The sequence below is a fragment of the Solea solea genome, chromosome 14 (genome assembly GCF_958295425.1).
Source record: "Solea solea chromosome 14, fSolSol10.1, whole genome shotgun sequence".
NCBI lineage: Eukaryota > Metazoa > Chordata > Actinopteri > Pleuronectiformes > Soleidae > Solea > Solea solea.
Genome location: NC_081147.1, coordinates 18,860,586 through 18,888,141, shown reverse-complemented (window position 1 = coordinate 18,888,141; position 27,556 = coordinate 18,860,586). Strand labels below are relative to the sequence as shown.

Here is a 27,556-nt window from a genome sequence, read left to right as displayed (position 1 = left end):
TGGACGCTTCGAGCTCGAACCCGTTCAGAACCGCTCGCGGTGCTAGTTATTTTTCACATGCGATGGACAGTATGGCAACGACAGAGTTAAAATCCTGCATCAATCGTTTAGGGGCGTGTTTGAATTTTGTCAAGCTACCTGTAAATCAAGGTCGATTTCCGGTCTGGACAAAAAAATAAAGCTCCAAAAGAACGAGCAAGAACAGTTGAGACGTCACTGAGGAAATGTTTCACTTTCTACTCAAGTTTAACATGTGTTATTTATGGCAAGTGAAAAATGATCCTTTCAAGTATTTTACAGAGTAAGGGGAAATGGCAATGTTGTGAATTAAATAGAAAATAAAGTGTTTTAGGTATTTTAACAGGAAAAAGCAACACACGTTATTGGAGTCAAGTCATTTTGAGACATATTGGATGTTTTGGCCATTTTGATCAACTCTTTTGATTAAATTAAGTACATTTTAGGCAGATTTATTACATTTGGCAATCACTTCTGTAACATGTTTGTAACAGCAGTGGAGTGACATTCAACTTCAACCAGATTGTGAGTCATAACTTTTAAAATTAACACATGATTGTTGTGTACAGTAGAATCCAGCCACTCACCAGTTCAGAAAAACCATGAAGAAACTGTGTTTTTAAGGAAAAGGGTTGTTTTATATTCTCTTTTTGCTGCAGGTTTCCTGTTTGTATTTAAATCAAGAATACAACTGTACCCTTTGGTAAAGACAGAAATAAAGTATATTTAAAACAAACGTGGTGTCATTGAACATTATGTACTTGTTTTTAAAACACTTGTGCCCTTATTTTGAAAGTTGGTCTGTCGTTTTCCGGTAGACCAATAGCTAAATTTGGTGTCGTGGAGTTCATGCATCGGCCTCTCTGCACAGCGTCACTGTTATGTTATGAAACAAAGTCCTGCTGGTTTGTCACTTTTCTTTCATTGAATATTGGTTTAATATTTGCTCCACTTGTAAACATTTGTTTGTCAGTGTTGATCAGACCACAGCGTCATGAATCATCGGTAGCATGCTAATGTTATTAGCACACACACTTGACTCAAAGCCTTGAAGCTAACTGTGGCTAGCCGCCGCTCTGACTCCATTATTCCCGTTCGAAACTCATGACTTTGCCTTTAATTCGACAGGTTGCTTGTTGACATTCACACACACAAAATCACAAAGCTGGTGACGTAACTTATTTAAAGAGGTGGTTAACTCAGATAGTGGTAAACTAACATAGCTTTATCATGGTGTAACACGCCCCCATATCAAAACTACACAGTGCATGTTTGTCAATGAATGGCAACTCTTATTTTGGTATTCATTGTGTTTATATTCAATGGTTGTTCATGGTTTAATTGAGTGTATTTAAAGTCCTTCACGTGTTTTCCACTCTCCAGACAGGTCACTTGTCACCAGATGAGCTACTGCTGACTCCTTCAAAGTTTCGTTGGAAACGCAGTAAAAGGTGAATACAAAAACACAACTACTTCCATTAAAATGAATTAATTTAATCATGGATTAGCTTCAGAAGGAATAATTACATTAGATAACTAAACCATCTCCTCTGTTTCAGTACAATGCAGTCCTATAGTCACACCTTTCTCAGCCAGTGATTTTGTCATCTACTGTAATTCTCCAATGGTAATTCAATCAGTAGCATCTGGACTGTAGATTTCTTGAAGAGGTTTCACCTCACGTTCAACTTGGACTTCTTCTAACGTCAACAACATGGCTCTCTTAATATCTGTAGTTGACTCGGTGGTAGTTGGAGCAGCCCAACGGCTGTAACGAAACCACACTGTCTACATTTTCACAGAGGATAAATCCGTGGGTTTCACCACCAACTTCCAGATCAGAGGAGCCCCTTGGATCAGAGGTGAAACATCTTCAAAAAAATGTTTTATAAATTCCAGCTGCTACTGATTAAACTACATTTGGAAGTAAGCTGTTGACAGAAAACAGAAAAATATGTATCAAGTAATTTGATAGGTGATCCATAATTTTTTAGGAATAATAGTGGCAAACATGTATTTTTAGATTTCAGCTTCTGAAAAGAGACGTGTTTGTAAACAAAGATGTTATGTCACCTTCATGTTAGTGTCATTTTTTGGCATTTTCAAAAATAACTGGCAGATAAATCAGTCATGAAAGCAGCAATTACAGCACTAAATTTTAATCTTTTGACCATTTTTCACATTGTAGATATTTAAATGTATTTAAAGTGAAGTAGACAGTCCATGCAGTTTCATTTCCTCAGCAGTTTAATATCAGATGTTCATGGTTGGGAGATCAAATTCACACTGACACTAGGTCATAATCCACTATGTTGCTCTCATGTTTTAAAAACCTTTTCATAAACCATCAGACTATGTCCTTTTAGTTGAAGAAGACGTTTTTTAACAATTGATATACTCAAAATGTAGCATTACCATAACATAAAAGTGTTTAATATTCTTTCCATTCAATTGTCTTTCTGCTTCCTCTGTGGTTGATGTTAAAGTCTCTGCCCAGGTCGTCTGCGTGGATCCCCAGAATTCTTCCATGATGCTCAAGGCTAAGCTGCAACTCTGTCAGAGTTGTCTTTGGTGCTGCAGGAGTAGAGTGCGTCTGCTGTGTTACGTCTCCACACACAGGTAGACTGTGAGTGTGTGTATGAGTGGGGTTTTATATGTATCCTGCTTTGGTTTGATCTTTGACTTATTTGCATTCTCCCAGAAAACCTGTGAGCTACTACAATCTCTTGGGAGTGAAATCTGATGCCACCGTTGAGGAAATCAAAAAAGCTTTTTTTGACAAATCTAAGAAGGTAAAGTCTTTGCTCATCAACAAACTGTGCGTTCATTAAAAAAAGAAAAAAATATGTGGCCACTTGAGGGCAGTCTTTCACATCCTGGTCTCTCCTCACTAACCCCATATTGGGGTTTCTCACTGTTTGTTTTCCTGGTTGCTGGTTCCAGTGTAAATAATGATGGACATGTGTATTTACTTTGTCATTGTGGCATAACAGGGGTGAAGCCGCTCTCCCGCTAGAATAAAAAGCTTGGTAATCATACAATACTGGGCTGAAGTCTTTGACCCCCATTAGATTTGATGTAATAGCAATGCCACAATGACTATTCGGTATAATAATTTCTCAATTATTTATTGGAACATATCCAGAAAATACAGGAAACACAGCTTCTACAGGTATAAGTATTGTTTGTAACCGAGCCTTACACTTGACCCTGGCTTTCTAAAATCTGGAGTGGAAGCTGGAGTTTGCACAGTTCTATAAGAATGTTTTTGTTTTTGTAAAACCCTACCACCGTATGCCCGCTCATCACTGGTCCACTGCTCCCATGTGACTGTAGCTGCACCCAGACAGCGACCCATCAAACCCAGCGCTGCACAGCCAATTTGTGGAGCTGAATGAGGCGTATCGAGTGCTGAGCAAAGAGCCGAGCAGGAAGGAGTATGACTTCAAAGTTAGACACAGATACACTGGGGGCCAGGCCTCGACATCTACTGACAGTCACAACATCTACAAAACCAGGTGACGATACACGCAGTCTGTCAGTTTGTGCTTGATGATAAACGGTGATAGATTGATGAACTGATTGTTCTTGTTATTTTTGCAGTAATAAAGGCAGAAAACCTGTAGTTAAGTTCAGAAGTACGACCATCACTATGTTCAACCTTGTCTAAAAACTGTCATTATTTCTTTGCATTATTCAGTAGCAGATTGCTTCTTTTATATTATAGATCAGGATCAATCAGTTGAAATGTGAAAAGCATACTGTGACATTTAGACACAAATTGGGTTTCCATCAGCCTGTGTTTATTTGCATTTTTGATTTGGACAGAAAAGAAAAAAACCTCGGAATATCACTTACAAATCAGTAAACGTTAAATGCAGTGAAGTGCAAAGGAAACTGATTCTGCAAATGAAACAATGATGATTAGAATTCATGTGTTAAAATCATCAGTCCAGCTTCTGCTTTTCACTGCACTGGAAAAACGGTGAAAACTGAATGTGTTATTATTTTGGATGGCTTTTAACACAGTTAGTCTTTCTTGTCACAGTCTTTCAAGCACATGTATGGAGTAGTTTCTATGTTGCGCCACCTGCTTCTTATCTTGGTGAGCTAACTCCCTATATTTGTTTAACATCAGTAGATAAACACACGTAAATATTCTTGCATTCTCGATGCATTTTAATGAAAACCAAGCTGTAGACACTTGATACAGAAACTGATTTATTGATGACACATTGAATCTTTTGGGTTTGCTGCAGATTATTATCATTATTATTATTATTTTAAATCTGTTTTAAGCTAATCTGTTTAATTTGACAAATCATGTTCTCATGTAACTGCTTCACCTTCAGTGCAGACACCAAGGAACACAATAATTACTGGGAGCAGTTTCATCAGTCTCCTCGTGCTACGATGACGGCGCAGGAGAAGCAGAAGAGGAGGAATATGAACTACCTCCTCGTGGGCTACTGTGTCCTAACCATGGTCCTCAGCTTAGGAGCCCACATGATCTTCTTCAGGTAAAGACTGCTCACAGTGAGCTAGCTGCCTTATGTCATCACTCTCTGAATGTGAATGTTAGAAAGTGGTAGAATTAAAAAGACTTAGTCAGAAACAATTCAACAGTAAAGCATAGTCATAACTGTCTTTGAAGAAGCTGTTGCCATTTTCATAGCATATAACAGCTGTATATAACATTAGATTATTACGGTCAGTAATTTCAATGAACATAAATGGAAAGAGATAACACAGTATATTTCATTGGCTAGTTTCATCATCCTCAATATTAACTTTGTTGCTTCACTAATTTTTATTTTATGATGTGTACGCATCAGACAATTAAATTTTGATGATAGTTTTTGAGGGTACAAGTGAGTTATTAGGATCCCCATTAGCCTTTAGATTAGACAACAGCTACTTGAACATTGAACAGAAACTACACAATAAATTCACAATATTATACAACAAAACAACTGTAAGACGAAGAGAAATAACTGAATGTATTATTCAGAACAGAAAACATGCAAAACAAAGTCAAAAGAAAATGCAATCGCTGACTCATGAAGACTGAAGTATGAATTCAACAATACAATATGTCACAAAAGTCAAAATGAAGGTGAAAAATCATCGAAGCTCGTAATTCTACCTTTGCAAACATGTATATCAAGAGTTCATAAGATGAGACGCTGGGCTTCTGCATGATATGATGACTGGAGGAACTGTCTGAGAGGCAGAACCAGGTTTGATTGAAAGTGTTACAAATAGCTGGTCATTGTCATTGTGTTATTTGCACATGTTGTACATATACACTGTAAATAAAAACACTATTATAGCATTTCAGTTTTACATAATTATCGCGTCTCCTTGTCCTCGTTGTGCGTTTGCAGAAATGATGTAAGAATTTATGCATAAATAACTGGGACTGAAATGAGCTTCCCCTGTTTCAAAGACCAGTAACTTGTCTGGTATGGAACATTAAAGTCAATACAGTGCAGAAATAAAAACCCCAATGCTGTTATCCTTAAATTGTTCACAAATGGCACAAAAACAGCCTCACATTTTGTGCCAATGTCATGGATGTCCAGTGTCAATATAAGATTTGACAGTATTCCCTACAAACGTCAATAATGGGCCCTTCCTTTGCACACCAGCCAGTTGGGAAAACTTCACAGGTGGAAATAATCTAATCAATGACGGCTGAGTTCCATTTAGCTTCCTTATAAGGTCCAGTGTGAGGATTTTGTGCTGGTTCACCGTCCTGGCTTACATGAAGTGAACAGAGTCACTGTTGGCGTTATCAGTAACGCCTGTGCTGTTCCTGCTAAAACATGTCATGAAAAGTGTTAAATTAGACAATTACTCAGGGTAATTAACGTGACTTGTGCAGGTGTTGCATCATCAGATGCGTTAAAGGTGTCCCGCAGTATGAACTAGTAACTGTTTAGTTTGACTTCCAGCAATCACTTAGCTGGAATGTGGGAACGTTGACTTTTTTTGACCATCAGGATGTTAGTTTTCTTGTTGCCGTGTACACAGTCAGTGTCACACTGTTCAACAGGGACATTCCTGTGTGTGCGCCGGTGTTTGTTTGAGTGCGTGTATTTGTTTGTGGATGAGTCCCCATCACTTTCCTCTCGGCCCCAGTCAACAGCACACTGTGAAGAAAGCGTGAGACGCGCTGTTACATTTCTTCCCTGTGAAGTCTCAGCCGTGGCGTTGAGAACAGATACAGATACACTGCAGCCCTTTACTCGTGTTTTATTTTTTTATGGCCACAAACTCGCACCCAGATGAATGGGATTGTTTGTGGACACGAGTCTGTGCCATGTGTCTTGACACAACCTTGGGGTCTGCTTGTGTCCCTGTATTTATTTAGACACACTGACTCTTATTTGTGGTGTGAAGAGCTGTTTTAACAGCTATGCAAACTCATAAATGCAACTAAGCAAACGGAGCGCCTGTCTAGCTCTAAATGCTGAGGTCAAGCAAAGTTATTCTGTTGTAACTCAAGCGTTTCTCCGCCTCTGTCAGGAAACTGGACGACATTCACACCAACTACATGGACGAGAAAGACCGAGTCATCACTCAAATTTACAACGACTCCAAAGAGAAGGCCAAGTGAGCTTTTTTTCTTCTTCTTTTCTTTGATCCCACGTTTGTCTCGTGATCGTGCCTGCGATTTGAGTTTTGCGATGCTCGATTCTGACGCAGTGTGTGTTCTGTGCTTTTCCTCAGGGTCAACGGTTTTAAGAAACAAACAGAAATCCTCCGGCAGAAACAGGCAGAGTTCCTTGAGAAATACAAAAACCCCAACAGTGGAGTGGCCAAGTAGGAGAGTCTGCTGCTGTGCGCTCTGTGAAGAGTTTGAAGTGACAGAATGGATGTGCTTCTAGTTTTAGAATTTTAAATATTTTTAAGCACCTGTGTTTTACATCAATCCAACCGCTGATCTGAAGAGACACAAGAACCGGGTTGTGATGCAGGAAAGTTGCAGCGGGGTTGAAAATTGGAAAGAACCGTTTTTACTTGGCAGCATCTTTGCAGGAGTTGGACTTGGATGAAAGTTCTTAAAGGCTTTTTTCCACTGTTTGTACAAATGAGCCATAATGAACACTGTCAAACTGCCTCTAATGAACTCACACATGCTGGTCATCAGCATGGTTTGTGGGGTAAGTGCTACATGAGTTGTAGAACTCACAGATAACACAGGATTCATGGTGCCTGCTACTGTCTTGGTAAAATGTCTTGGTTTGCACACAGAGAGGGACACAGCTGAAGATGCCGCTTGGTCCTTAAATGCCTCATTCTGACCAAAGGAGACGGTTGCAGAATCAGGTTTTTGGCTTTTTTTTAAGTTTCTGTGGTCAAATGACTGGGGTCAGTTTTTGATTATTTTTTTTAATTTACACCTCATTGTCAGGCTGCTGTTCTTTTTTCCCAAGACAAGCCATTCGAATGTTAAACATTTGTTTAAGACATAAACTATAAACAATGATATCATGACTCAATTCATGACACTGCGCCATTTATTTATAATAGTGTAGTCATTTTAAGTGATATTGAGACGTGAGACAGTTATTTCCACCAGAACAATATTAACCATTTTGCCTTTTGTTTTAAGGGGTTTCTATATTTTCTTGGCTACCTCACCCGTCTTCTAGTCTTGAGGCACGTCAGGGATAAATATTAAAACATCAACTTTTTTCTCCTCAATTTTGACTTCTTGTTTGTCTCTCCTCCCGTTCGCACTTGTCTGGAGATACTGCATCTCAAGACTTAACAATTACATCCTTGCTTGCATAATTCTCATTTCCCTCCAAGTATTAAAGACAATGTTGTACAAATATTTACACTTTCTTCAGCGAAAGACGTGACTTCAACGTCAAGCTGTCAAGTGTTTTCTCTTCAGGAATACTTGCACATGTATGGACTGAACTTATGGAATCTTAGAAATGTGTATGAATTGTTTTTCAGGAAACACTATAGGCTTTTTTTTTTCTTCCCCTTCTCCTCGCCGTGAGTCTTGTCTTCTTGTCACCAGCGGCCCCCGTCCTGAGACGTCAGCAGGAGATAACTTATCCCCCCCCGCATATAGCCTACAGACACCCTCACCCTCATGTGGCGTGTGAGTGGCCTGTCATAACCCAAACACGCCATAATGACTTGAGATTCTGGTGACAGCATTCCTAGTACACACACACACACACACACACACACACACACACACACACACACACACACACACACACACAGGCGGAAGACGAAGCTCATGGGAAGGGGGAGCCACTAACCGGCTTAAAGACTATTTTATTTGATGTTTATCTTCACTGTAAATGAGCTGAAGAATCAAAGTGTGGGAATGTCGCTGGCAGGAATCAGCTATTTATTTTGTAAGCAATTGAATATTGGACCAAAACATGGTATCTTCATCAGACAGACCAACGTCATCAGTCACAAACAAAAGCCCACGTTTGCTGCCTTAAACTAACAATAATGTGGACGTGGTCTTTAATCAGCAGCTTGTTAAGAAGACAAATGCATTTACTCCTTTACTTTTCTTAGAACGAAAACTCTGAACTTGACATGAAATTTTCTTTTTTTTGTGGTGATAAATCCTTCTATTTTCTACCACTTTATCCTCCACATGAGCGGTGTTGCTGTGCCAATCTCGGTTGACATAGGGCGAGAGGTGTGGTACACCCTGGACAGATCGCCGGTCCATCACATGGACACATAGAGACAACCGTTAACTCTCACAGGTTAATTTAGAGTGTCCAATTTGACCTAATTCCCATATTGCATGTTTTTGGACTGTGGGAGGAAACTGGAAAACCCACACACACATGGGAGGAACATGCAAACTCCATGCAGAAAGGCCCTTGTTCCGATCGGGCCATGAACCTGGGTCTTCTTGCTGCAAAGGCCACCCACGTGGCCCCTTGAAGATAAATCACACATGTTAAGCCACCAATTGCTGAATGCACTACAGTTGTAAGCAGGTGTATGTTTCATTTGGTTGAGAGGCTAAAATTAGTTTTTCTTTCTGTCCCTGCTGGAGTGTCAGGGTCCCAGGCTGGTTCATGAAAATAATGGTGCTTTAGTTTAGTTTTAGCGAGTTTTATCATGTTTTATTGCAGTGATTATGTTTTATATTTATCATTTTATAATAGTTATTGTGTGTAATGTAGTTTAGCTTGAAATTGTTTTATGTATATATAAATAAATACACAAAAAGTGCTTACCATCAAGTTTTAGAGTGGAAGACTTATTCTACAGATTATCATTCATTAAAACACACGAGTCCCCCCTCGTGTGAGGGGCCCCTGAAGGGCCCCCGCCCCCCTTCTCACTGGGACCAGTAGAGACGCTGCACCTGTATCCAGTGCGCCGGTTGGAAAAAGTTGTTGGCGCAATGGTTACGCTGCGTGCGTCTCTCTCTCAAGGGCAAAGGAAATGAGGAAAGCGTTCACAACAACAAATGAATCGTGCTACCTCTCCTCTCCTGTGTGTGTGAAAGCGTGAGTGTGCTCTGCTGCCATGTCAGTGCAGGATGTTATTCTCGGTTTATTTATAAGAGGATAAAAAACGCGAAGATGCGCCCGGAGGGGAAACGTCACATTTTCAGTGGGAGCGACAGTGTGGAGAGCCTGTGACCGAGCCGGGGAGAGGAATATGCTGCACTGTGACTACGCACGTCCGCAAGCTTCGGATCACAAGCGGAGAAACGTCCTATAGTTGGATGATGTGAATTTCTTTTTATGCAGGAATATAAAAAAAAAACATTTATGGTCACACCACGTTTCCGCGGGAGAACCTGGATGAGTCACGCTACCACGGAACCTCAGACCACTTTGACGGGATCAGGACCAGAAACACCGACTGTGTCCTAAATAGAAGAAAGAAAGAGAAGCATCACTCAAAGTTTATACAACTGTCACCAGGGATTTCGGGTCACAGTGCCACGGTTAGACCTTGTCTGTCTTCGTAGAAACTCCTGGATGGATGGATGGATGGGCCTTTATGCCTTTGAAGATTATAAGAATTATAATTAAGAGTTCAGCTTGTGAACTGTCTCCTGGTGCTTTTTAATAAAGTTGATATTTCAGAATTGAAGATGTCCGCCACCGTGGGAAGTTTTCCAACGAGGGAGCCTGGAGAATGAAAGCGGCATTTGTGCGTCTTTAACTGGACACTGAGCCCATTTGGAGACGAACGGATCTTGATTTTCTCTTCCTCCTCCTCTTCTTCTTCTCCTTTTTTTATTTTTTGGATTAGTCCAAAAACATTTTTGCTTGCCCCTTGGACTCCTGCACAATGGGGATTATGCTTCAAGTTATTCTAGGAATGTTTCAGTTCCTGCTGCTCACCAGAATACCCACGTCTCATGCCAAGGTATGATCGCATTTGACCTCAAAAGACTGCATGGCTGAGGTGTCAGGCTGCCACCAGGGCAGGCATGAGCTTAAATATTGCATGTTGTGTGTTGATATTCACTTGATTGGCATTCATTAAGATAATCTCTTTATTAGACTGGCCTGGTCCAGATCATGTGGGGCTTTGTGGAAGGCATCCCCTAGGTCAATGACACCTGTCACTTCAGGCCCTGGAATTCACCACAACACTGCTACTGTGTGTTGCTGGGCTTGTGTTTGCTCTCTATCATATTCTAATCCAGGGTTATTTACTAGTGAGGCACCATTATGGACAACCAGAGTTTGCACACTGTGATAAAGAAGTTACTAAACCATCATTTTGAGGCCATTGATAACTTTTTGGGTTGCCAGGTTGTTATTTTTCTGAAGAGATTCCTGACTGAAGGCAGAAGAAGTTAAAGGTCCAGTGTGTAACATTTAGGGTGGGTGTACTGGCAGAAACTGAATGTACTACCCATAAGTTTGTTTGTATAATCACTTTAAAACAAAACTTCTCCCTGTTTTTCACCTTAGAAGCCTTAGAATAAGCCTTTAAATTGTACTTAAGGCAAGGGCCTTACTGTAGCAGGCCACCATCTTGTGCAGGCATGTTTCTGCAGCAGCTAAAGCCACCACAGTTCCCTTATTGCAGTCTCCAATCTCACCATTAAACTATATAAGATATATAAGATATATTTATTTATTTTACTTTTTGGCAAAGTTATAGAACACTTCCTGTTTTTCAAATTTTGCCAAAAGTCCGATAATTGCCATGGCCACACCCTTTTGAATCTGCGAGACCTTTTTCTAGCGTTTCATCTGTAATGTGTCTAAACGAGTTTGTTCATTTACGATTCAAAGTGGTCGACTCCCTGTTGAGTTGAGGCCATTGTCTCAATAGATATTTTTGTTCATCTTGGGCTGTAACATTGTTCCCACCAACTTTCGTGAAATTTGGTGCAACTTAATTTTGACTTTGTCCTACCGGGTTTCACCTTTGGGGGCGCCATTTTGCACTATTTTTACGTATTACCCTTATTTTATAAACCTTTCACCAGTTCTGATGCCAGTGGCAGTTTTCGCCCGCTTTCACCCACATTTAGGGCCTCAGAAATGCCAGGAATTCCAATAGGTCCTCGCACCACTGTGTGAGGGCTCAGACCCTAATAATGTTAGTGGCACTCTGTAACCCTCTGTTATTATTGTTAGCAGCACCAGGTGAAAGGATTTGCTGTGTCTCCCGTCCTGGTTGGCACCATCCACTGACATGGTGTAATCTTGTTTACCAACAATGTCCTCAGTTTGGGATTATAATGGAGGTTCACTTTCATGTCCACAGTAATGATCAGTTCCCAATTTCACTCACTTTTCCAACTACTTGTTGAGTGTATTTCTGCTGTCATGAGTTATCTGGTAAATATGTTCAAAGCTTATCATCTTTATCAGCCAGGTGGCATTAAGGTTGCCATTTCTGAATAAAATGATCCCATCCATAATTTTTCAAGATTTAAGAAAAACCATCACATCTTTTAACCAGGCAAACTGAGAGGGTACTATAGGAGATTTACATCCTAGAAGAATTCTGCAATGTGCTACAAGAGTGATGAAGGCAATAATATACAATTTTATGTGTGGCTGGCACTCCAAAGACTGCCAGGAGGGAGATACAACCAAAGTTGTACTTTTGTCTCCAAGACTTAAGTTAGGGTTTCAAAAACATACCACCATATATTTCTAATATGGGAACAATTCCAGAAAATATGTAATCGACCTGCGTCTGGACAACCTGTACAATCTGTACAATCTGTACAATCTGTAAATAGTTCCCAATTAGTTTCAATTACAGAAACATGTCAGTGATCATAAGTAGTTTTACAGGGGAGGTTGGGGTGGGAAGGGGACTGTTTCTGTGCAAAGTGGCAAATCTGCCACACCATAACTCTTACATAAAGTATCACGGTAGTTGCCCAATGGTAATAAATACATTTAGGCAGGGCAGGCCCATCTATTTCTTGCGGGCGCTGAAGAGAGACTGCTGACTCCTGGGACTTTACTGGCCCATATAAAGTTCATAATATCCTAATATTCATGTTTATCGACTGTACCCCTGCCTAGGCAGAGAAATGATCTCAAGATACTTAAAACCTGAGCAGGCTGAACGAAAGGGTCTATAAGTCTGTTGAATCAGACAAGCCAAAATGTTAATTGGTCATAGTTCATTCTTTTGAAGGTTTCATTTGTATTCCAAAAAGGATCCACATTGTGCCAGGAGTATAACAAGAGATCATCTGCATATCTCAGTGCAATGGACAAGGGTTCTATTTCTAATAAAGTAAAATTGTGACATTGGGCATCCTTGCTGTGTGCCTCTTGACTCTTGATTGCCAATAGTATGGGGAGCAAACACATGCTTGCTGAGATGAATAGAGGAGTCTGATCCAGAGCGAAATTAATTGCCAAGGCTAAATTTCTGGAAGACTGTGAATAAATACTCCCACTCTATGGCGGTCAAAGGCCTTCACGGCGTCTAGTGAGATAACTGCCTCGGGGACCTGTGTAGAGTGTGATGAATAAATTATTTTAAGAAGCCTCCAAATGTTAGAAAATAAATGACAGATTGAGATCTGGTTCAAGACATTGAAAATGTAAACTGCCTAGAAATTGATCACCATGTTCATTTTCAATTTCAGGGATAACTTGAGATTGCTTGTTGTCTCAGCTGATGTGCTAGCTCACTGTTCTTGTTCTGTGAATTACTTTAAAACTAAAATTAGTAAATCAATGTGTTAAACTGTGAAATGACATGAACCCTAAATTTATTAGTGCAGAAAAAATTGCAGGGAAGAATGTAAGTCATTCAGCTCATTAACAAATATCCATATTATTGGGATTTTCTTCTTGTGTCAGAAGTAATAGTGATACCCAATTCATAGTTAAGTTTTGTGAAATATTGGTCCTCGATGAGAAAGGGGCTCGGTTCTCTACAGCCACACACAGTGACACATACATGGAGAGACATGCTGGTTTTTTTTATTTATGTCTGGAGACTTGTATCAGGAACATGCAGTGCTCTGAGGCGATGTGGGATCCAGTCTGGACTTGGTGCCGCTGTATATTGTATGTTTTAGTGATTCATCATCCTAGACACTACACGCCACATGGCGACGAGCAGAGGAAGGCATCCTCACCTGCTCGCAGCTGCTGTCTCACACCCAGCAGCACTCTCTGGTCTCGTGCTGCCTGCTTCTCTGAATGCTCATTTCCTTCCCTGCTGACGTGATGAGGGTTGGTGACAGTGTGGGGGTCGTGGTGTATAGCTGTAGGGCAAGGTCTTTTTCACACACACAAACACACTCTCTCTCTTCTGTACAGTGTGTTCTAGGTGTGGTTCAGAGTTTGATGTGTCAGACAGGAGACTGACAGCAATACACAAACAGATGGTGTGTGTGTGTGTGTGTGTGTGTGTGTGTGTGCGCCGCTCTCAAAGACTGATACAGAAAAGACACACTTAGGTTAGCTCATATCCTGATCATATATCAGTCGCAAAATGGCCTCAGTCCCATTGTCTGAGTTAATCAGAACCAGTGCAGGTCAAATCTGTGTTTGTGTGTGTGTGTGTGTGTGTGTGTGTGTGTGTAAGGGGGTGGAGCAGTCAAAGGGGGGGCCACTGTACAAAGTCTACATTCTCTCACAAGTGGCCTTGGTCCTCACACACATGTCAAATAGCGGCAATGTCTGTGTTAAAGAGAATAAAACAGGGTTGAGATTTTATCCTTTGCACAAGCACAGGATTGTGAAATCACAAGATTTTACACAAATCATTATTACATGCTTTCAGAAACTTACTCAACGCTGTAAGACAACAACTTCTTGACAGACAAACTACACCATCTATAAGTCTTTTTTTTGGAGAATGACACAATTTAATGCAAAAAGGAACGACATTCACCTGGTATCCACCATGTTTTTCTTGCTGGGGTGTTTATTATGACACAACACGACAATGGCTCTGAGGAAACGTACGAAGCATAATCAACTCAATGACCTCATACAGAGATCCTACACATTTGTATATTCAGGTATACTATATTTAACTGTAAATATGCCTAATATAGGTACCTAAAATACACCTAAATAAATGTAAGATTATACTCCACAACTTGAGTAATCACAAATACTGTTTTCTACCAGTGGTTACAACATAACTGGATGTGGAGTAAAGTGCACCCTGTGACATGAGGTGAAATAAAAGTGGTCCTGCTCAATTCCCTCTGCTGCTCACTTACTGTGACAGCTCAGTGAGAAATCCAGTGGCAGAATCTCTCATTATCTCGCTCTGAACAGCTACTGAATCAAGTAGACACGAGGGCAAAGGTAGCAGATACAGTTTCAGAAATCTAACCGCTCTGTCCCATAGACAGTCCTGCTGTCAAAAGTTAAGATGGATTCCAGTTGGAAACAGTAGCATTTCCACATACATGTTCAAATATGTTCCATATATTTTATAATAGAGTTTAACATGTGGTGCATTCAATTTAGTGCTCTAGGCTGACTCTTTCTCTCTTAGATGTGTATCTGTGTTTCAAAGTTCATAGTTTTCACTTTCTTCCTGTCTCCTACCACCCTGAATTCCTCGTATTCTGAGGCCAGGTTTGATCCATTGTGGTGTTGATTAACAGGAAACACTGTCTTTATCTGCACCAGAAGCCTGGTACAACAAAGTCAAACTACAGGTTACAGGTGGTGGTTCAAAAGTTAGATTTATTAGCTAAAAAAAAGGATTATTAGAGGACATATGAACCAGTACACTGAAGACTGACAACATGACCTCTTTTACAAAGCGAAGCTGGCCAAGATTGCAACAGCACAGTCACAGTCAAAGTCAAAACACATAGATTAATAACCTTAATACTGGGTCATATAATATACTGATACTTACACACAGACGTTCTGGATTTAAAAGTCAGGTTATTAGGTTTTACAGTTGAAGGTTAGACTGTGAATTATCAGGTGCCAAAAACCTTTCTTTCCCATTTCAGTTTAAACTTAATATTTCAATATTTGTATTTCTTGCTCCAGCTCGCTCACTGGCGGCCCGCAGACGCCCCCAAATCAAGAGAAGGTCGCGAAGGTACGCTCCCTGTTCCAACACAGAATTGTACTTTGTGCAGTTGAATGAGTAAAGTTGACGTTTTATTTGTCTGTGTCCATGCGCCAGTGCGACGGTGGTTGGAGGTTTATTCAAGAAGTGGGTGCGAGCCTCGGGACACTTTGGTGGAAGTTTGGCGGGAGTTGCCGGAGGAAACCCACAACCTCTTCGTCCCCTCCTGTGTGTCCGTGAGGCGCTGTGGTGGCTGCTGTTCCGACGAGGCCCTGGAGTGTGTGCCTTCGCTCACTCACACGCTCACCATGGAGGTATCCCGCGCATGCAGAAGCACACGCTGAATTCCTTGAAGTGAACCGGTGAGAGTGAGTGTCTGTGGTTTTGACGTGAGATGTTCTGATCTGTGTGCAGCTGATGAGGACCTCCTTCATGAAACATGAGATCATCGAGCTGCCCTTTGTCGAGCACAGCCAGTGTGAGTGCAGGTAACAGAAAACACTTTCAATATCTGTGCACAGAGGTAAAGATGCATTTGTGCAACTGCTGTTCTTTCCCCTCAGTCTACCTTTATATTGACACCGTCTGTGTGATCTGTTTGCAGATTAAAAGAACAATTCCAACCAAAACCTACTACAAGGTAACACACTAACTTTATCCCCTTCATTTTTGTTCTGGATTTGTTGTTTTGTGAGGTCTTCCAATCATGATTATAACCTACGTCCTCAGAAAATGTAATCAAAATGTTATCACATGTGGTCGAGGAAATAATGTATCAAACCTTTTGTTTTGTCCAACCTCTGCCCTAATGATGCTGTTAATATTCTACTCTTGATGCTACTAATGAGGAGGAGGTATTCAAACGAGCGTTTCAGCGATAAACAGCTTTCCCAATGTAACTGTCAGTGGCTTGACAGTGTTAGTTGGTCGGTGCCAGCATGCATTAAAGGATAACATTTTCTAATATGTCCTTGTTTCAACTTAGCGATATGACATCATCACTGACGGAAGATGACTTCCACACTGAATCTGAAAGTTAAACATAGAAGAATCAACCCATTTGTGCGTGTTTGAGGGGTTGCGTGTGAACCGGGAAGCAGCAAAGTCTGGTACAAATCTTGTGTAGACGGTTACAACTATAAGCTTTTTCATGTTGCAGTGACTTCATTTTACCATCGACGTGGTTTTCCCCTCATTACCCTACAACAAAAATTCCACTTGCCTTTGTTAGATAGAGCACTAAACATAAAGAGGAAACATGCAAATCCATCCAAAGGTTTTGTCAAGAAAGAGATGGTTCACCATTGTGTAAAATCATTTAAAGATAAGTCTTTTACTGTTGCTATTTACATATTCCAAGCAGTTGCACTGAGCAGTTAAGTGAAAAGAAAGCTTTGTGTCCAGGAGGCAGACATATTGTCGAGTGTCAGCTGAGACTGACAGCTGTACACTGTGAAACAGCCACTGCTCCCGGGTTCATGATGTTTGTTTGTGTGCCTTGTACTGGCAGGTCCAACCAGACAATCATATAATTGCATCTTTAATGTTTATGTCCCCCCTGCTTCCTGTTAGGATGATGGACATAAATAAAGGATTCCAATGTATGTGTGCATAGAGCTTTTGCTTTTTAAAAGTCACTCATAGTTTATGTATGTGTGTGTGTGTGTGTGATGTTATTCCACTTGCCATGTAAGTGTCATGTAAATATAATGTGTTTAAATGTGCGATAGTACTTGTTTTTTGTGGGGTATGTGTAAATGTGTGTTTGTCCCTCTGCAAGTTAGCATCTGTGTGACTCTCTCCCAGCGTCCCCTGGGACGGCCCTCATCCTGTTGTCACCATAGTGATGATTTTATCTCTGCTTCCATGTGCCCTCTCGCAAACTGACGGGGCAGAGTCATGCATCCATGATAGTAAATTAAACCCGCAAAGGTAACAGCAGCAGCAGCAGCAGCCGAGTCTGTTAATAATGTCAGCCTAAGCTGGTAAAAACAGAATTTGCTATAAGACAGTTTGCAGTGAACGGGATGAGATAACTGTGAGACTGAGACGTTGGAAATCCTACAACAACAACTGTCAGCAGATGCACTTTGCTCTGACGACATCAGCATTAAATCAACTCACACTGTCAGAAGTAGGAGAACAGGAACCAACAGCTGTGCACTGATTTGACCTTCTAAACTTCATTGTTTCATTTCAATGTCATGGAGTATAAAAGAAAAGAGTAATGAGACCCAGATCATCAACCTCGTGAAGGACTGGAGAAGTATTATTATCAGCAAAATGTACAAATGTAAGAAGTTGTGACATTGTGTTTTACCTTAAAAAACATTGAGATCGTCGAAATCTCTTTTCCGAGGCTGATACTGACCAAGAGGTCAGCAGCACACGTCATAGTAAATAGTACAGCTTTAGGAGACACGTTACAAACAATCATTTGTGACAAGTTGAGACAGTAGATTGTAACAAAGGGGGACTTCCTTTCCCGAGAACATCAGGGAACTACGCTTGCCTTCACATACCAGAGAGGATCTCAGTCTTCTTTGTTTGTGTTATAAGCTTTTGCTTCAAAATGCACTCTGGTTTGTTGTGCATGGTGGTCAAGAAGCTTTCATTCCATCAAACTGCTCAACGAATTGTTTTGTGAGCCGTTTACTTCACTTATGAAAGTTTTCATGGGCCCTTTTTGTGTGATCACTCACACTCCAACCTGTTGGCAGACGTCTGACTATACTCGTGCAATGTTGCTGCAGCCTCCGTCTGTCTTGAACATAAAACATAAGGACATAAGGCCATAAGGAAGTGTTATTGTCATTGTGCTTCCACAACAAAATTTAGTGGGTACACTCTCAGTGGTAAGGCACATATTAAAAACTGAAAAGTAAAATAAAATAAAATACAAAAACATGGACACAAACTGTATAAAATGGCAGCAATAGATGCTATGAAAATAGGTAAATGATATAAAAATAGACAGATAAAATAAATAGATAAGAGCAGCAGCTGTATAAAGTGCATTTTGGAGTTAAAATAAGATGTTGCACACGATAGCACAATCACTTCCTTTGTGCGTGGGAATGTCACCGGGTGACACAAGATTTTAACACCGCTATGAGAAACAAAGCGAGAGTCCAGTGAAGCCAACTTGAGCTTTAAATGATTGTACGCTTATACAAACATACTTAAGGGTAAGATATTTCATTTCTTCCAAATAAAAAAACATCCTAAATGTCACACATTGGATCATAAAGTAATATATGAGTTGCAAATATGAAGCAGAATGTTTCCCGACTATTTCTGGTGTTTCATATGCAATTTCAATGCAGTCGTAGCTACGTAGAGTCTAACAATAGCATACACTGATAGTCATTCATTTACAGTATAACTGTGCACCATGTTTGTATAGTGTGCTTAACATTTATTCAAGACGTCAGATAACTGTAGTGGAGTAGAAGTACAGAGGCGTGAGCCTCAAACACCAGTAATAAATTGTACTGTATTGTACTTTTAATGTTCTCAGTACAATTCCATCATTAGTCCTACAAGCTTTAAAAAGAATGAGCAAATAAGATGAGGAAACACTCGAAAACCGTGGGGCGGATTAAGGAGTGAGGTCAAATCTTTGCATCAGTGTTATGTGTAAATAATGTGGAAAATGACATGAAATTCATCATGTAAACACATCAGTCAAGATGCAATAAATGAGTGAAGGTAGAATCCAATCTTTGAATAAAATAATCTGTCAAACAATACGTAACTAATCCATATGACTCCTGACCATGTGATAATCTGCCTGTTGCAATGTGTGTGTCTAATATTCTCAGGTTGCTTTTGAAGCCGACAAGAAATGAGAAGAAGAAGGAGAGGGGGAAGTCCAGACAGAAGACAGGTGGATCCACCAGCGCTGCGTACGTTCAGTTCTCAGCACACACATTTCATTTTGTTTGAGTTGTTCCGTTACAAGACGGGCCTTGAGTTTTGACTCGTGTTAGTTAGTATTTTTCATCCTCAGTGAGAATGTTTGTATTAGAAACAAAAAAACTAGGTTATCTGGTCTACGTTATTACTGAAGGACAATTTGTTTTACAGCCACACCATTCAAGTCAAGGTCACACACACACACACACACATTTGTTTTTATGTCTTAGTGAGGACACATCATAGATACCCTAACATGAACCTAATTCTAACCTTAATCCTAAAACCAAGTCTTAACCCTGAAGGACAAGATGTCCCCTCAAAAAGAGGTTTGTATGTTTTGGTCCTTACAAAGATATACATACAAGTACACACACACACAATCAACTCATTATAACAGGAAAACTGTTTATATTTTGCATTTAGCGATCAGCGATATGACATCATAAAATAGAATGGTTCTAAGCAGAGTAAATACATAATCAATCATGTCTACATCTGTCTGTCTGTCAGGAAGTAGTTTGATAATCAGCACCAAAGTGTACACACTTATACATTTCAATGCCATAAATGATGTCTGTCAGACATTTACAAAAGTGGCCCTTTAACTAGATCCACACCAGTGTCATTGTTGCCACTGGCCCGTCGCTTCATCTCGTCCGCTGTGAATCACTTACATAATCTTTGCATAAAGCTGCTGACAAACAAACACGGGCTGTGTTTAATAACGTACCCTTCATGATGGGGCATTGCAGGACAAACTGGTTAGCACTCTTTTGAAACGTGGTTTTTTTCAACCACTTTGCTGTCAGTCACTCGCGTCCCCCCTCCCGCCCCACCCCACAGGGGCAGAGGTTGCTGGGTTTGGGTGTGATATCCCTCAGTAGCCATCCATCACTCAGAACGGGCTTTATTCGGACTCTGGCAGGGGTAAAAGCTGTGTAATTTGCCCCCAAATGCCACATCTCTGTTCATGCAAGTGGCAGGCGTGGTCACCAGAATCAGAACAAAGATGGCCCCTCTCCGCCTCATTAACTAACTTCATTAAGGTCGTCAGCCTTCCCGGAGAACATAGGCAGAACCAGCTCCAGACTAAGAGAAAGTACAGAGTGTCTGGAAGAGGAGCTGAAGGCCTCACAGGCGAGTGACTATGCCCGTCACAGTAAAGTGACAATATCCATGGTAACGTACAGATGGTCAGGGGAAGCAGAGAGAGTTTGTCAGCAGCTGAGGAAACAATATCCCACATTTGTAATGCACCTCCCACACTGAATTCAAACAGGCTCTGAGCAGGTTTAAGCAAGGCTGGCCTTTTATTTATAGCCCAATATGGAACCCAGTGTTGTAATGTAACAAAGTACAAATACTTTGTTAATTACTGTTACTTACATACAAAGTTCACGTATCTGTACTTAACTTTGTTATTTATATTTCTAGCAACTTTTACTTTTACTCTGCTACATTTCCCCAAACTAGCTTTGTTACTCGTTACTACAAAATAAAATCGAGAGTTGGTAATGGTCTGTATTTATGTAGAGCTTTTCTAGTCTTGATGAGGAATTCAACCTACAACCTTCCAGTTGAAAGAGACTCATCCTACCACTGAGCTACCATGACTCAATCCTTACTCCTCAATTTTTAAATACTTTTAAGTACATTTTATATCAAAAAATTACTTTTGATACTTAAGTACAGTAAATGTCATATACTATTATAAAACAGTGACGTCAACTTCTACCTAAGTCATTTTCTGGTAACATCCATGTACTTTTACTGAAGTATCCCTTTTAGGGACTTTATACAAGACTGATGGAACCATACGTCCGTCTTGTATGATAAAAGCACAGCTATAGATTCTTGTTAATCAATGTCATTGTTATTCTTCCATCCAGGACCCATGTTCCCCCAAGTCTTTCTCCAACAAGCCCTTCTCCCACCACCGTCTCTTCCTCTCCTTCTCCATCCCCGAAGCCTTGTCATCACTCGTGCAAAGGAAGGAAGTGGACGTTGGACGCAGAGTCGTGTCAGTGCCGCTGCACCATTCGCGCTGAGAGCTGCAGCCAGAAAGGCCGGAGGCTCAACCCTCACCGCTGCAGGTCAGTGCACACATGGAATGAATCCACACATCTGTTCCTTTAGCTGTTGTTTGTTAGTTTTGAATATACTGGTGTGCAACTTTAACATTATACATTTGCTGTAACTCACTGGCAGTCAGAAAAAAATTGTTCTCACTCCACACACAATGTCTTCCCATCTGTCCTCCATTAGAGCAACTCGAATGACCCAGGGGCCACAGAGGGTCTAATTTGGTCAGTAAGGGGCCACCCAAGAGAAAAAAAAGTCCAACTCTTTGCGAAACAAGACTTTGAAATAATAATAATTATGATGATAGTTCACATAATTTCAAAATAAAAGTGTTTTATTTTGAATGGAATGATAAATAGTTCACTATATGTATTTATGATGTCGTACAGAAATAACTCATTATAACTTTCATTTAGTGGCAGGCCGCATGAAATTGATGGCGGGGGGGGGGTGGCAGATGTGGCCTGCAGGCCCCAAGCGTGAGACCATAAATTAATAACTGCTCCATAAAATAATGGAACACTTAATCATCACAGTCATTGATTACCTGTGTGGTTTTGAATCCATCCCTCAGTGGGGTGATGTTATTATAATGTGTCATTGTTTTGCTGTCAAATAATTATACAATTTATATCAGTAAAAGTAAGTTTTTTGAGCGGTACTATATATGCAACTTAAACATATCTCCCTCCATAAAGCATTTAGAGAGTGCAGAGCTTTGCTAAGGTTACTAAGTTTCCTATTCACTTCAACACCAAAAATCTAATCATTTCTTCCTTGGGCCATGAAACACTTCCCCAGCTACTTTTGTGAATAATGCTGCTCACAGACAGACAAAAAGAACATCGCAGCCAAAAGGATAAGCTCCTTGACAGATGTAATACGAGATTGTTACATTACTGATCAGACGTTTGAGCATTTGATGCGATGATGACAAAGCGTTGCCGGAGGCTGTCATAACTCGCGGTGGAACATGCTGTCACTGCGAGGCTATAAAGTGTCAGAGTGTCCTTGAGCAAGACAATGAACTGCACCCAGTAAAGTGGATAAATCATTTTTTTGTCTCTGTGCTCTCACTGGGAGCCATGTTTTCTCTGGGGGAGAGTCTCCGTGTCTTAGACTGGTTCTTGTTGACGGTGACACTGACACTGTATCGTAGCACTTCACACAAAAACACATGACTCCTATTCAGCTGTCAAGAAGATTTAAGGCTTAAACCTTTTATTGTTTATCTTTCCAGGTGTGAAACCATGAGGACTTGATGTGTCTGTCCACCCTCATTTCACCCCCCTTTACTCCACCTCACCCTGCTGATTCATTGTCCACTCTCAGCATCACTGCTGCCATGGAGCATACAGACCCCTGGACATCTAGTATGTCACGCTGAAGGAAAAACATTATTAGCAGTAGCACACTCAAAAAGCAGTAGCAGCATTCAAGTAAAGCAACACATGCAGCATTACAGCCTTTATACACTGTAGATCTGTGTGTGTGTGTGTGTGTGTGTGTGTAAGTGTGTGTGTGTGCAGCCAAACATCTTGTCACCTGCTCGCTCTCTGCTATGGAGCTGCCTCCATCAGTCCATGTGTGCATGTATGTCACAGAGCTCATCCCATGAGTGGAAGATAAAGTGGCAGAAACATTACGACTTTGAAAGACATGGGGGGGGGAATAAGAAAACGTCTTCCTGTGGCTTCGGAGCTGTGGATGAACCTGAGACGAGGAGGAACACCAGAGAAGAAGTGGACTGGTCTTGTATGAGCATCCATGCACGACTGTGAGTTGCTGCTCACACGGAAACAGCACATTGAAAAACCACTGGGAACAGACTATTGGTGAACACACACATATACACATACCAGAGGAACACAGGACATGATCATGAACTGGCTCCCCAGTGTGCAGTGGACGTATAGCTGAGCCGAACACAGGGATGGAGTGTATCTGTGTGGTCTCCCTGTGAAAGACCCAGATGGGTTATCCCTGCAGCCGTTCTTTCTCATTCAAAGAGTGGCTCTCTGAGCTGCTTTCTGGCATTTGTTTAATTTTGGCCTTTTGTCTCCATCTTTTTTCCTCGGCACCTCGATTGAAAGCAGCCGCTTTGCCTCCCTCTCGCCTCTCTTTTAGGCAGTGAGGAGAATGACAATAATGAGGACCTGGCGGCTGTCCACCACTTCACACACAAACATTCACACTTATAATACGAGGAACACAGACATCACTGCAAATGCAGACACACATTCACTCTGTGCTATTGCAGGCACACACACATATATATAAATATATATATATATATATATATATATATGTATATATATATATATATGTATATATATATATATATAGATATACGCATATATATATATGTATATATAGTATATACACAGACATGAATACACAATGTGAAATGATTGCAGGTAGCTATAAGCTTTTAGACAAGTAGATTTGCAATTTAATGCAACATTTGTCCATTGTCTTATTCTTCACATCGTGTTATATGCCTGTGTTTTATATTTTTATTATAATTTTGTAAAGTTGATTGAAAAGATATTCTATATTGCAGAATGTGTCTTTGTTTTGTTTTTTTTGTTCATCCTTAATCCATCTGCATAAAGAGTCACGCTGGGTGGCCGTCGGCTATGAACACACTCAGCATCCAAACCAATACCCAAATGTATTGAATTTAAACAGAGACGGCTGACACGATATACATTATAATGTGTGTTAAAGTCATGCAGCGTCGTCCACAGCACTCAGAAACCCAAGCAAAGAGCAGTTCCCGGTGCTATGAAAGAAAGAAACGTGGCTGTTGTAGTTACATGTCGGGGCTGGGATGGAGAGAGTGTTATTCATTTGGAACATAACTTGTTTATATTCTGACTGAATCTCAAACTTAAACTGCCTGATAGCTCACTGCTGCTTTGGCTGCTTGGCTGCTTGGATGTGAACTGTGCCGGCTTCAGAAAGGACGACTGTCAGTATGACAAGCTGGAGGTTGAACCTCTGCTGCCAGCGACGTGGACCCATTTCCGACACGCATTCAGTGCCTGTGTTAAATTTTACCAGTCACGTCTGAGCGCCATGAGAAACTCTGAAACTCCATGACTCACATCCATTCTCCCCCCCAGGATCCCTGTCGTCCTGCTGATTGAAGAATAGTCCCCCAGAAATAGAGTGTAGACCGCAGTGTGAATGATTTCTGTGTTCGCCTCGGAGCAAAAGAACTTTGTTTTAGTGGCTTGTGTGATAAGCTCTGTATTTATACTCTCTACTGAGGTGAGATTTTTTTTTTTTGGTCCATGCTCAAGTTCATTGTTCAGTGTTTGTTATGACTCGTCAATCAATGCTTCAATCACTACCTCTATATCATGACATGTTAATGACCAAGTATTAGAGCATCGTTGTTACTTTCTCTGTGTTATTTCAGACCTCTTCTTAAGATTATGATGTTTTTTTTTTATTTACACTTAGCAATAAGCACAGTCTCCAGTGTAGAAACTATATGTAGTGATCATCACTGGTTTAAAAAGGAACCTGGAGGAGATGAGTGTCTGAGAGCATCTTAAATAAGTGAAGACCAGACACTGTGTGATAACGCGGAACAGGAGATTGTTTTCCAAAGCTTTTGTAGCGACTGTCCATGGCTTTAAAATAACCTTTTCATGTTTTGGGAAATACATTTACCTGTTTTTTGGTGAGAGTTAAATGAAAAGATTGATACAGCGGCCATACTATATACAGTAAACATGAAAGTGAAAACAGCAGTCAGTCTAATAACTGGGAAAATCAGACAAAACATACATAAAGTTATTAGCGTCCTAAACTTATTAATATTGAGTCTTCACATTTGCTTGCAGTAAAGACTCCAAGGAGTCACTGCTGCCATGCAGCCAGAAAACGCTCTGCAAAACACTTTATTGTCCTATAACAGTTTGGACTTAGCGAGTAATAAATAGCTTATTAATCAGGGAGTTCCGTGATAAGCAGATGTTGTTACCTTTGGTCAAAGCCTGGTAGTTGCATCCATTTCCTAGAAAATAAGATGAATACTCCTATAGTCTCATACCACAAGACACGATTGATTTTTTTTATTTAACTCAATGAAACAATGGATTAACAGTGCATTTTCCCAAATCTCACAACTTTTTATACTGATGCATTTGTTACTGGTGACTCATATCCCAAGTTTCATTTATTAATAATAATCATAATGATAATAATAATAATGATAATGCATTGCAAGCAAGTGCTTTGGGAAACTGTGAACCTCAGTCCACATTACGCTTGTGTTGGAGATTAGCCAAACAACAACAAACTTCTTTTGAAGGCAGAACTGAAGGAGCATATGGACTTGGAATGAACAGATCCACTCTTAAAAGACACGCATTATGTTAAAGACATTCCACCAAATAGAGCTGTGGTCCCGCTTAGGTAACTGTTTGTGAGCCTCGGAGACTTATTACACCTTGTGACCAGATTGTCTTATTTAAAGTATTTATTCTGCATCACAACCCTTTTAAAAATGTAGAGCTCGGACATGTTAGCATCCTATCCAAGTGTCCCGACCCTGTGTCAGTCTCAAGTATCCGTGCTTAATATCTGCACATTCTATGTCTGCACTGTAAAGGTAGCCCTGTTCTCGCCTCCAGTGTCTTAGTAGCCTTTAGAGACCCCTTACTAACGATGTAACATTTTATAATCTCTAATACTCAGCCACGTCCTTGTGTATGATGTACAGCATATGTTAGAAATGTATTTGTAACTTAATTTCAGCTGTATACTTTGCAGTGAATTACACTCTTTTTTGCTGCTACACCATCTGTGCCCTATATTATGATGTCTTTGTAGAGAATACAATGCAGTTGTATGTCGTATTAGTATCGTTGCCATTTAATCAACTTCAATGTCCACATGAAAATGTCTATTGCATTGTCAAAAAAATATATTGAAAATGATACCAGGATACAACAGTGATGTTACAGATGTTATTAAAGGAAATGTCTTATTTTTCATATAAACCTCTCCTCTTCTTCCTGTGGCTGTTTGTCTGTGCTCTCTCGTCCTGCGTCTGTCGTCCCTCTGGTTTGACCTGAGCGCCGTCTCCTCCGTCCCTGTGTTGCTTTTGTTTTAATCTCTCATTTGACAATAATGAAAGGCAAACAGGCATTTTTGATTACAGTGCCACCCTGTAGTGACGTGTGGTGTTATGAGACATAATATTGTTACCTCTCCTCCTCTCACACTGTTCTGCTGAGTCAGAAGCTCGTCAAGTACAAAGGTGTGAAGCCGTACACTGTGTGCGTGTGGAAAATTACTCATTTACTCGTGAACACTTTTATGCTGCTCTGTATTTTTCTTCATTTTTTTTATTGCCTAGTATTGTCATCTTTGTTTATTGAAGGATGGATTGCTGCCTTCTATGCTTTCATTACAAATAGTCTCAAACCTCACACAAAAGGTCAAAACAATATCAACTGCAGTACAAATAGTAGTTGCTTATTTGGTTTTCTCTTCCACATGCACCATGGTGTTACTCTAATAAACCAAAATAAAATGTAAAATGTGATTTACAGTTAGAGGGCATTCTGCTCAGTGAGGCTCTGCCTTGTAAAATTCAGTTAAATCAAATGCAGCTCATATAAAACACTTTACATCAAGCATGACTGGCTGTGGTTACAACAAGAACTGACTACAGCTTCACCTCGACTCACTAAAACAGGAATTAAGAAGATGCAAATAAATGCCTCAATACCATTTTAATCATACTTGTAACACAGGGAAGTGGGTCAGCGTATAAACTGACGAGTCACATCACCTTTGCTGCCAAAATAGCTTGTTTAATCACTGAATCACAAAATTATAGCCCAGTCCAGAGGTAACTATGGTGCTAACAAGCAGCCATTATAACAGATAGAGATTGTAAAAATGCACATAATCATCAACACAATAAACAGGGCTGTAAAGAGATTTTAGAACATTAAACATTAATAATGTGCCATATATCATCTATAATTACTAGGGA

General features: G+C 40.4%; 2 protein-coding genes across 6 annotated transcripts; both read left to right on the top strand.

Moving 5' to 3' along the window:
* Positions 1–830: 830 nt before the first annotated feature.
* Positions 831–7,731, top strand: dnajc4 (DnaJ (Hsp40) homolog, subfamily C, member 4). 5 transcript variants are annotated; one of them, XM_058650372.1, is made up of 10 exons: positions 831–923; positions 1,402–1,469; positions 1,578–1,645; positions 1,755–1,880; positions 2,516–2,637; positions 2,720–2,810; positions 3,355–3,536; positions 4,371–4,538; positions 6,550–6,636; positions 6,754–7,731. In XM_058650372.1, exons 5-10 carry the CDS (start codon positions 2,546–2,548, stop codon positions 6,848–6,850), a joined length of 717 nt encoding a protein of 238 aa, XP_058506355.1. In that variant the 5' UTR covers positions 831–923; positions 1,402–1,469; positions 1,578–1,645; positions 1,755–1,880; positions 2,516–2,545; the 3' UTR covers positions 6,851–7,731. The 5 variants fall into 5 exon arrangements, with proteins under 5 accessions (XP_058506355.1, XP_058506351.1, XP_058506352.1 ...); XM_058650368.1 differs by having other exon boundaries at positions 2,505–2,637; XM_058650369.1 differs by lacking the exons at positions 1,578–1,645; positions 1,755–1,880.
* Positions 7,732–9,418: 1,687 nt separating this feature from the next.
* vegfba (vascular endothelial growth factor Ba) lies at positions 9,419–23,811 on the top strand. The gene is made up of 8 exons (XM_058650366.1): positions 9,419–10,410; positions 15,510–15,561; positions 15,649–15,845; positions 15,946–16,019; positions 16,136–16,171; positions 19,356–19,439; positions 21,342–21,545; positions 22,775–23,811. The coding sequence occupies exons 1-8, from the start codon at positions 10,333–10,335 to the stop codon at positions 22,794–22,796; spliced, it is 747 nt and encodes a 248-aa protein (XP_058506349.1). The 5' UTR covers positions 9,419–10,332; the 3' UTR covers positions 22,797–23,811.
* Positions 23,812–27,556: the final 3,745 nt, after the last annotated feature.